The following is an 11,348-nucleotide window of genomic DNA, read 5'->3' as shown; positions in this document are numbered from 1 at the left end:
ACACATATATGGATCTTGACATGTGTGGCCAAGGTGGCATGGCACATGAGCACAATCGCCTAACATTTAAAAAAAAACAAAAAAAACAAAAAAAAAAGGAGTAAATTCAAAAGAGAATAGCAAATCTTAAAGCTTATTTTCCCTCCTTTCTGAATTGACAAAAGACAACAGAGTTACAGTCAGGTGTGTCGAAGCACCAGTTGAGTTGGTTTTATGTCCTAGAAGAAGAAAAAGAAGAAGTGGGTCTTAAAGGGTTGGGAGTGCCTGTGAGGAGGAGTGGAGGTGTTCAGACCAGAGGAGAGCTTGAATGCCTGAATAAAACAATCACACACACCAGCAACCTCAGCGAGTGTTACTGGTCCCCATCTTGGTTTGACCACGGGCTGTAAAAAAAATACATTGTATATATGAGTCAGCCATGGTTGAGATGATTACAGTACTGTTAGGCCTTGACAGACAGCTGTTAGTGTGGTGGCGGTACCTTTTATAGTATCATCCCCGCCGAGGGGAATGACTCAGTCCATTGTGTCTGGGTGCAGCATCGTCAAAGTGCTGTCACTTCACCGAATGTCAAATGTTTCCCTTATGTGATACGCATGGTAATTACAATTCAAAAAAAAACATCTGCTCACTGTGTCATCAACAGTAGATGGAGACACTAATACAGCTTTAGAAACAAAAGGAAAGCCCCGAAAGCACAACCCTTTTTTTTTTTTTTTTTTTTTTTTAAGTGTCTGACAATAAAACATCAAATCAAACTGCCATAATTCTGTTAAATACGGTGAAATTTCTTAAGCGATAATGAACATCAGTTTATTCCGAGGACACTACGTCCAGCAGTTCCTCTGCTCTGTAAGCAAATATGTCCTCTTTAGTCCAAATAGATGAAAATGTGTCCTTTCGTGTCAGTTGGTTTCTCGTGCTGTAATCTTCACAACCTCCAAGAGAGATCAGATTCACTTCAGTGCTCGAGAAGAATAAGAATAATAATAATAATAATAATAAGAAGAAGTGCTTCCAACCAGGATGTGGAGTATTGATGTTGTGGTTATGGAGTAAGACATGCTGTACTGTATATCCCTTTTTTTTTCTTTTTTTTTTTTTGGTTGAGCGGAGCGAGAACATCCTAGCTGCCATCAAGTGAATACAAGTCATACCAGCACAGGAGCAGCCAGCAACAGCAACTATCATTGCACACAAAGCATTAATCCTTCACTTTAACAGCTTCATTCACAAATGATAATACAGGAAGAAGTTTTTCTTGATGTTACTTTGGAAGTGAAAACACTGAACAAAAAAGAAAAAATCTATTGAGCATCTTTGGGGATTCATCAAAGTTTTGTGGAAAATTTATAAATATGATTACAAGTCTTCATTAAATTTCTGATTTAAGTATAAAATATTAAATTGTAGTAATTGTTCTTACATAATTTACTTCCTTATTTTTTTCACCTTTCAATACATATATAATTTATCTGTCAACTGACACACACATATAAGCAAACACTGTACTGTAATGTAGAACCTCAAGCGCCTAAAATATCTTGACAAGACTCTTGCAAGATCCAAATGAGGCTGTTGAGGCCACAGTAATTATACTTCAAATTTTCCCTTAACAAACACGTGGTGCGCACAATAAAAAAAAAAAAAAAAAAAAAAAACTCAAAGTGACTAAAACTCCTGGATAAAAGGGATTCATCTATCTGAGCTCAAATTTATAAAACTTTTCATACTTTTGACATGTATAAGTTAGGACTTCAGTGTACAGGATACATTTGAACAAAATGTCTTCATTGATTGATTGTTACTATTACACAATATATCTAATATAATTAATCTTTAATAAATAAGATCAGATTTTTGTCCAGATAACATATCGTATCATATGTTTGTCTTTGTTCAGCAGCTGGACGTGTTTTCCCAGCGCTGTGGCCTCCTTGTGTTTTTATTATCTACTGATGTGTCCGCTTCCTTTGCCCCGCCCGACTGCGGCCGAGCAGAAGATGGATACGCAGTTTCAGTAGAGCCGACAGATGGAGAGAGAGGGACGGAGAGAGAGAGAGAAAGAGAGAGGGTGGGGGCTATGAGTCAGGGGTTTGTGGGCTGTGTGAAGATGGGAGGGTGGCGTTTCTATCCAGTGCCGTTCTTGTTGGGGGTGTTAGTGTTGATCGTGGTGCCGTCTGGCTGCTGGCCGTCTTTGCGAGGCGGCATCCTCTCGTTTATCCTGTCCAGGCCGCGCGCCTCCTCGAAGTTACGAATCTTCCTCGTAGGAGAGAAACCTTGAATGGCTGAAGCGAAGAAGAGACAAAATTACCAGAAGCCGGAAACACTTGAACGTCCCTACTCATGTTACTGCACATGTCTGCTGTAAAACACATTCTTTAGCTTTTTCTACAGTCCAGATCAAACTGGATTCTTTGTGGAGTTTCATTTGATAAGCACAAAACAACAATATCAGCCTAGCACAGTACGGATGATCAGTGAATACAACACATGCACAGGTAAACAATGACTTCTAGAGTTCACACACCAGTGGGACAAGCTACAACAAGAACACCTCACACTTTGTAAGACTTACGGTAACGTCCCGAAACAGCCAAGGAAACCAGACAGAAACGTGTGCAAACGAAAAGCAAATTTGTAAAGACTGTTCAAACACACTCTTCAGTCATTTACATTATCAGGTTAAACAGAGAATGAACACTCTGAGGGGAAGGTTTTAGAGGTGGAGTTACAGCCACACAAACAAGGTTCTACAGGGTTCTCTTGCACAACCAGATATCTGTAATAATTAAGCACCTGTGCTCACTTGAGTTAACTGCACTTTGAGTACGTGATCCCCAACCAGGAGAAGTTAAACCCCATGGGGTACTTCTGCAGTTACAAGGGAATACATAGTGAAGTGAAGTAATAACAGAAATTATGATTTGATCAGAGAAATATATCCACAATGGATACAAATAAGCCTTATACTGATCTATGGTAAATTTACTGTCACAAAAACCAGTAAGCTAGCAGCTATGCTGATGGCACAGAACCCTACAGCTATGTGAGGCGACTCAGTGTGCATGGAAACTAGTTAGCAAGTGAACATAGATGTCTAAATAGTTGAGACAGTTAGCTTACGTAATGGATATATGGTTGGAATAGTTAGATAAAGGCATATAAGTAATTTATACAATGTAGAAAATCATTAAAAATAATGACAAAATATTCTAAATAATTAGCCAAAGGAAATGGTTAAACAGCTGAAATAATTACCTATAATTAATGCTTAACTAAATGTAATGGAGTAAGTAATGGCTAAACAGTTCAAATAATGTTAAAATAATAGAGTTGAAATATCAACAAGTAATGAATAAGTAAAAGTTGAAATAATGAACTAAAAGTGATGGACAAAGCGCTAGAATGCTTCTTGACAAAACCAACCTAAACACTGACTATTCAGTGGTATGAAAAAATGTTGTTGGTATGAAAATATCCACTGTTATGTAGTGTTCCTTAACATCTACTTTGAATTGAACTGAAATCAGCACATTTGGATCATGATGGATCGAGTCTGTGACGGAGTATTTGAGCTCATATGACAGGAATGTGGCAGAACATCAGACAAAAAGAGCCTCCTCGCTCAGTTTGTGATGTTTCCTGCATTACACCACAATGGCTAAAACTGTTACATTTATAATGTTTCATAAAAAGACAGACAGTGTAGCTGCAGCCAAATGGTGTAACAGGATTAGCTTCTGAAAATATCCCAGGCAGGGATGTCCCTGGTCTTATCTTAGCCAGGTCTTAGCAGGCTTTTCTATGTGTGGGGAGCCACACTTGGCAAGACAAGCCTCTGTGACCACAGCCACTTGCTTCTTGTCAACAAGGGACAAGTCAGCTCCTAAATCTGATATACATAACTAACCCCTTTTGTAGCATGGGCTTCACTTTTGACACCAAAAAGCCTGATTCACGTGAGGCTGGTGAAAATAATTTAGTTTAAAAGTACATTTTTCATATACCATCTCATATAACTAGTAATTATCGTTGTACTAGTTGTCGTCTTATGTAAGCTTCTTTTCAGTTCCTGTCATGTGATTCTGTTACTGATTAACAACCATCAACCTGTAAATGTAAAGTGTTGCATAAACTATTTCACAATGACAGAACCAATGTGATCCAACAGATACTGATAATGCAAAAGCAACCCACACTCAAATAGTTTTACGATAATACAATAACCAGTGATATAAACACAGTGAGGAGAGTAAAAGAACATTTAATTTAAAGAAAAAAATTTAAGGGTGGGGCTGTTTAAAGGGTGAACAACACACACACACAAAACAAAGACATGAGAGTAGAGCCACACAGCCATGCGTACCTTTTGCTTTAGCTGCCTCAATCGTAGCTATGTTAATAAGAATTGAGGAAGGGGGAAAAAAAAAAAAATGAGTCATCAAAGGCAGCCAGAGACAGCAAACACAACAGTAATGTCAAACTGTAAAGGCTGGTGCAAGAAACAGTCGAAACAGATGGCAGAATATAGGTCAGCACTCAGGGCACAGGCATTATAGAAGCAAAATTTCTCAGCAGCTGTAAAAAAAAAAAAAAAAAAAAAAAAAAAACGTCATCAAAACAATAAAGTTAATGAGTGGGTGGGCGGGAAGGTTAGAGAGGAGAAGCCTGCTGGAGATTTAAGCTGGTGTTGGTGTTAAAGGGTCATGAGGACTTAAGTGTGGAGAGCTGAGGGGGGATTTGGCTGAGAACTAAGAGTCTAAGACCCGGGCCCAGATGCACAACAACGACCCGGCAGGACGACGCAGTTGTACAGTGCAGCCTCACATGAAGGAAAGTGCAGGCATTATTCTTAATGACTTCAGGCATGATTATTTAATTGGCACACACCAATTTTTTGTTTTTCAATTAATGCAGTTCACTTCTGAAAGGCAGCGATAGAAGAGTAAAATATTTATTTATAATTGAATTCCAGTGTTTTCTTGAGGCAACTGTATATAATCTTCAACCAATCTTCATCCAAAATGAGAAAAATGTCATGACCGCGAATTTAAAAATACTCAGTGGTGATTTTTTTACATGATTAATATTTCTCCTTTAAAAAGTATGTATTCAAATATGAGGAGATCCGAAATGCCAAGCAGCCATATTCACTTCTTATTGAAGCTGCATAAAATATTTGAATATTTGAATCTGTAAATGAAGACAATCATCTGAGAATGAAATATAATTTCTCAAAGAAATGATTACGTATTTAAGATGAAAGAGAGCTGCGTTAAGATCGCAGCCTACAGGTGCAAAATTGTAGCCGCAGCTAGTTTTCCCCTTCAGCTCTGCATCATGAGGCGTTTTGTCATTGGTGACACTTTAGGAAAATATTTCTAGCCGCTTCAAAGCCTCTTCCGAATCTTTAATGTCCTCAGACAAGGATTAACTTGTGGACTGGGTGCGTTCAAAGATGTATGAGCAGCACACCACCTAAAATGTCAGCTGTAGTACAGTAGTGTCAAAAACTGCAGCTGGGGCTGAGAAAAACAAAGTGAACAGTCAAGAAGGATGGACAAAAATACACAATGACTTGCCCCTGCCTTTGTTTGAGCTGGCCCGGCTGATCTGAGAACTGTGGCTAGGGGAGCGGACACGGAACATGACATTCTCCAAAAGGTCACAACATGTGGTTTCTCCTTCGATTGCTCCGCAGCTTCTGTAAGCCTCCAGTGTGGCAAAGCGTGACTCGCAGCATGTCCTCTGGCGGGCGAGGCCAGGCGCTGACCTTTAGATCAGAGGGTCAGTGCCCACTTTCAGGTGACAGGCCGACCTCCCCAACCAGCCAGCCCAACAGCTCAGCCTGAAAACTTTCTGCTGCATAGAGGGTGGGCTCCAGTCAAAGTCCAGCCAGTGCTTCCTGTGGTGGGCATGTCACCACTGATCTATAACCCTTCAAAGGGACAGGCAGGACAGGGAGGCTGGTCTCCCCTCACTGGAGGTCAGGATTGACAGATTTAGCTCCACCATCACGGATGGAGCAACCGATATTTGGTGACAATTAAAGGGAGTTCACTGTGCAAACAAAGCACGCTATTCCAGCCAAGTAAAAGAGACCAGAAAGAACAATAGCCTAATGTCCTGCACCAAACTGGTTACACTTCACATCAGTGATGACAGATAGAGAATCTGTTGCTGTATTACATCAGGAAGTCTTGGAGGAGAAACTTTGATCTCTGCTTCTTTTGGAATTGGATTTGTCTCTGTGTTTTTAACCCTGAAGAGTCGAGAGTCACATAAGGAGAACTTATAACTTAACAACTCATTGACTGCAAAAGATATGAAAGATATGAGCATGTCCTGTTATCAAACTGTAGCTGCACCAAAATACATTGAGATTTTTTGCAGGAATAAGAACAAATCTGTTAATTGTTATTTTGCTTTACACAATCGTAAAGGGTTTGACTATGAATTTTTTTTTTTGAAGTACAGTGATATTGACCTGTACTCTTCTACCATAAGCATTACTGAATATATCCACCACTCTTTAGCTTCTGTTCAAAGGATCAACATTTTTTGAAATACACTTATTTGCTCTATTATACAGAGTAAGATGAGAAAAAACAAAGCCTAAGTTTGTTTGGAAAACATGAGCTGGAGCTATTAGCTGGTTAGCTTAGCTTAGCATAGCATAGCATACAGACTAAAAACAGGGGGAACCAGCTGGCCTGGCAAACAAAATCCACCTGCAAGCTGGGAGCAGCTGTGAGGCAATCAGAAGAGACTTCAGAAAGTTACTGTTTCCAGCCAAGACAATGGAAAATGGAAAACTGTAGTTTTAACACTTTGCTTTTCGTACTGATTACACAGATGAGATGTAATGTGTTCATGAGCTTTAGAGATGCTTGTTGGTGAATTTTGTTGCCTTTGGACGGAGCCAAGCTGTTTCCAGTCTCTATCCTAACCTAAGCAGCTGCTGGCTCCAGGTCCATATTTGCTGTACAGACATGAGAGTGGCATCAATCAGCTCTCAGCTCTATGACTGTACACTGCCTGCAAATTGCAACCGTGTTTGCAAGGCAGCGGGTATGTCTAACGCAGGAAAAAGTGTTATATATAGCGTCACTGCTTTGCAGTTACTGAGCATCATGTGTATTTTCCTGTACTGATGTGCTTGTGGAGCAGTAGACCATGTAACACAGCCACATGTCATGAAGAAATGAAAAGATTTGCCCACAATAAATGCTCTGAGTTTAAAAAAAGAAACACACACTTGGTGACAGAGGGTACGGAAACATCCCTACAGGTGCAGGTTGTGTCAAAATGGTATATAGCGAGGAGGAATGAAAGAACAGGGTTATTGAATATGAAACACACTTACCGGTCTGTAAGGTCTGCTTCCCCCCTGACAACACTCCCATTGGAAGAGTTCCAGTCGGAGTCAGGCCTTTGAGTGTTAACACACTCTCACTTTCCTCCCTAGCGCACAAACAAAACACAGGCACAGAGAGAACACACACACACACACACACACACAAACACAAACACACACACAGATTACATTTCAGCTTGCAGGCCGATAGACACCTGGTGGTTATGAGGCTGCTCTGTCACCAAGAGGTCTTAAGTTCACTCATCACTCGATACCTAACCTGTGTCCACTCACTCCCTGCTTGACGGAGTGAAAGACTGTCAGCTCTAAATGCCAAATCGTTAACATTTGTCCTGGTTCTGTAAAGTGGGTCACCGATGACTTGTGTCAATTTTAGCAGCTGAAGCAACATTTCTAAGGATTGGTTACCAGTGGTCAGATTTATGTCAAAGGACTTTTATATTAACACATTTGAATTTCCATATTATTTATTTATTCTCTCCAACTGAATCAAAAGAAACAAGGGTTAAAAACTGAAATGAGACTTTTAAAATGCATCTAAACATCTACATTTCACATTGTAAACATCCTGCAAAGCAATGAGTTCATTTTAGAAGAAAGTCAAACTAGTTAAGAATTTATGAAAACATGTGTCTGACCATATTACATCTGGATTTTTCTTTTTTTTTTTTTTTTAAATGCATCTGTGTCTGAAACACCATTTTAAGCCATTGACCCATATGCTTTGGTGTGAACGACAGGCTGCTCTACATCTTGTCCACTTGCGGCAGTGTGACAAGCTCACAGCAGCAGCATTAATCTGGAATAATGCCTAATGTCATTATACAGTCTAGGTGCGTCGTGACTCATCCCATGCCAGCTCATTAATCCTAGCAGGGCAACATTGTGTTTTCAAACACAACTTCATTGTGCACTCAACTGACTCCATTCATTTCACTAACACTCCAGCCTCTTCCTGGCCCTGTGGTGACCTGCGATTCAATTTGCTGATTTTGACCCCCAGGCCACTGAGCTCATTGTGATCCCTATATACATGTCCAGTAGAAGAAGAAGAGTCTTATTGTAAGAAAGGAAGAGGAACATCAAAAGGAGAGTACTGATGACAGGGTCAGACCTGAGGACTGAGAAGACTCGGGCCATTTTCCCCACAGCACGAATCTTGTTTCGGATGACTTCCTTACGCATCGCTGAGGTGCCACCTGGAAATAGTCCAGAATGTGGGGTTAACACCAAGTTCACTGCCGAGAGTACGCAATACTATTGTTTCCATCCTCTGCTGCTGGTTTTCTCAGCATTTACTCAAAATGAACAATACGTTATAGAAAAGACTTGAGGGAAGGAAAAGGATGAAGGATGATACATTAGAGAGATGGGCTGAGGGTTTAATGGTGTGTTTCAAAGCATGGCGGCTATTCAGAACTCCCTCATCAACATCAGACATGTGGGACATAGACTGAATTATGATGAAGTGCTGCGTATAAATCACCTCCCGGCGTTCTATGTCAATTAAGTCTGTGTCAGGACTCATTTACAGTTCACCTAATTTAAGAAGTAAACTGAAAAAGCAGAGAGAACAAAAGCAGAGAGGATTCTGGAGAAAATCTACAACCCAAGCAGATGTGCAGACCAACTAGCCAATAACATATATTCTGTGCTGATTTACATCTTTAAATTTCAATAGTGTGAATAATTCCACACCTCCAGGATGGCAATATCAAAGAAACAGTATGCTTAGTATGTACACTGTACACCGAGACTCCAGACCTGAACCTACGCATTAATAACAACAAAGGTATTCACGCTAACTTTTGTAAAATCAAATCAGAATGCCACATTAAAATTACGAATTTCATTCAAACAGCAGGCACAGTGCTTAGTGCCAAGCAGTACAAAACAATAGGATTAACAACAGCCTGTACATATACCAAAATCAAGAGGGTGATCTCTCCTTACCTTCATATAGGTCATCTACCTCTGACATGAGCTCATCGTCAGAGCAGATGTTCAGTACATTCACCAGCATCTCCGTCACTGTGGAGAGAGAGAAGACACTTCAAGAATTCAGACTGGTGCCAAACCCATGTTTGAGGCAGGGTTTATATGACATTACATGACCTCCATTTAGAGATTTTCATAACAGGAGCAGAAACACTTCCACCAGCTAAATGTGATCACGCTTTACTGTCTTCTCCAAATATTAACTTAATCATTTCCTCAAGTTTAACAGGCAGCTATAGGAACCAAATACTTAAAAAAAACATACAAAAAAAAAAAACAGTGAACTTTTAGCTGGAAATATCTCCAGTATAAAAGGTCAAAATGATACAGTACAAATGATACATACAAATGTTTTTCTTAATAATGTGAATTTCTAGTTTTTTGGTTATCAAAGACTGCTATTTAGAATACAACACCTTCACTTTCAGTTGTGGTCATTTCCAAAGAGCACATTGGCATACCTTTCAAATTTAGTAAATGGGCCAACACATTAGTTAACTAGAATTACCACCTTGTAACTGCCAACTGATCAAGTTGCAGTTTACATCCATGTCTCTCCAGACTCATATATGTATTGAAGGCATTCAATAAAAAGGTATTAAGTATATTTTTTGATTTTTGATGTAGTGCTCTATAAATAAAATCAATTAAACTTGCTTTTATTAAGCTTTGTTGTTTTTATTCTGTATGAGTCATATTCCTTGTATATGTTCATATTTTTGGCCAATAAATCTGATTATGACAGAACATAAAGTTGTAGTCATGACAGTAGACACTGCTGCAAATATGATGTTGCTGTTTGTGTGAAATTTGCCATAATTAGCATATGAATTCTTGAGTTATGACCAAAGATGTTTTTTGTGAGGCCACGGTGGCCTTGAACTTTGACCACCAAAATCTAATCAGTTCCTCCTTGAGTGTAAGTGAACATTTGTGCCAGATTTGAAGCAATTCCCTCAAGGTGCTCCTGAGAATGGGACGGACAGATGGCCAGACACGCCTGCTGCTGGCGCAGAGGTATAACACAATCCTCAGCTCTTCAGTGATCATATAACTACATAAGTATTTTGTCATGTGTTCATCTGCATTAGTCTACTAGTTACGAGTTATAGCTGCAGATTGAATACCATGATGAAAAGTAGGACTGAATGATATGCAAAAAAAAATGAATATATATATATATATATATATATAAAAATGATGATGATTTGATTTTGCTGGGGCTTGTACCAAACAAACATGTTCCTTTACGTCTGGAGAGTATGATTTTCTCTGTAGCACCACAACACTTCATGCATGGTGTGTTGTGACACAACACACCATGCATGTTATGCGATTTGGATATTGCACTTGGCCATATTATGATTTCCATAATACTTTGATGATTTGGTTGCCGTAATGAAAAGCATAATTGAGCATTGACCATTCTAAAATTCACTCCTATTCCACGACTTAATGGAGAAGAAAATCTCAGTGTTTCTGGGTCAGCCTGCATCTGGATATCCCACAAAGTCAATGACAGCTCAGTAAACGGTTTTATTTCTGGCTTCCTATTCACAGTTTCCCCAATTACCCAACAAACATACCTTTCTCTCCAACAAAAGGCAAAGACCATGTGAAGACATCCATAAAGTTGGGCAACCAGTAAGGGTGGGGGGAGCAGTTGAACTGTCGGATGTTCATCACATTGTTCTCATATTTTAATACAGCAGCTAGGATTGACAGAGGGAAAGAGATGGGAGGAGAGATTCAGGGACTGAAGACTGGTAAAAATGAGAAAAATACAACGACAAGAGTGAGAAAAAAACAGAAACCTTTGTTGTTGTAGACATCTAGGTAATTTGGAGCTGAAAAGATTGTGATTAATGAAGGGAAGCCCGTGGTCTGGCTTTTTCTGTACATCCGATACCTGTACAGCCATAAATAAAAACACTCATCAAATGTGTTCTGTAATATGCTAGAAATAAAC

At 39.5% G+C, this 11,348-nt stretch overlaps 1 protein-coding gene across 3 annotated transcripts in view; it reads right to left on the bottom strand.

Annotated features, from left to right (window-relative positions):
- Nucleotides 1-1,077: 1,077 nt before the first annotated feature.
- Nucleotides 1,078-11,348, bottom strand: part of LOC111228063 (serine/threonine-protein phosphatase 2B catalytic subunit gamma isoform-like) — a 28,999-nt gene continuing 18,728 nt past the window's right edge. Inside the window, exons 8-14 of one of the 3 annotated variants that reach the window (XM_022753849.1) lie at nt 11,194-11,288; nt 10,966-11,091; nt 9,335-9,412; nt 8,496-8,580; nt 7,370-7,467; nt 4,370-4,396; nt 1,078-2,288 (exon numbers count right to left, since the gene is read on the bottom strand). In XM_022753849.1, the coding sequence (XP_022609570.1) occupies nt 2,131-2,288; nt 4,370-4,396; nt 7,370-7,467; nt 8,496-8,580; nt 9,335-9,412; nt 10,966-11,091; nt 11,194-11,288 (667 nt within the window). In that variant the 3' untranslated portion in view covers nt 1,078-2,130. The remainder of the gene's footprint in view (nt 2,289-4,369; nt 4,397-7,369; nt 7,468-8,495; nt 8,581-9,334; nt 9,413-10,965; nt 11,092-11,193; nt 11,289-11,348) is intronic. The other 2 variants (XM_022753859.1, XM_022753867.1) reach the window with 2 other exon arrangements.

The sequence above is a fragment of the Seriola dumerili genome, unplaced genomic scaffold, assembly GCF_002260705.1.
Source record: "Seriola dumerili isolate Sdu_G_001 unplaced genomic scaffold, Sdu_1.0 BDQW01000017.1, whole genome shotgun sequence".
Lineage (NCBI taxonomy): Eukaryota > Metazoa > Chordata > Actinopteri > Carangiformes > Carangidae > Seriola > Seriola dumerili.
Note: the sequence above shows the minus strand (reverse complement) of the source record. Positions and strands in the feature narration are given on the sequence as shown.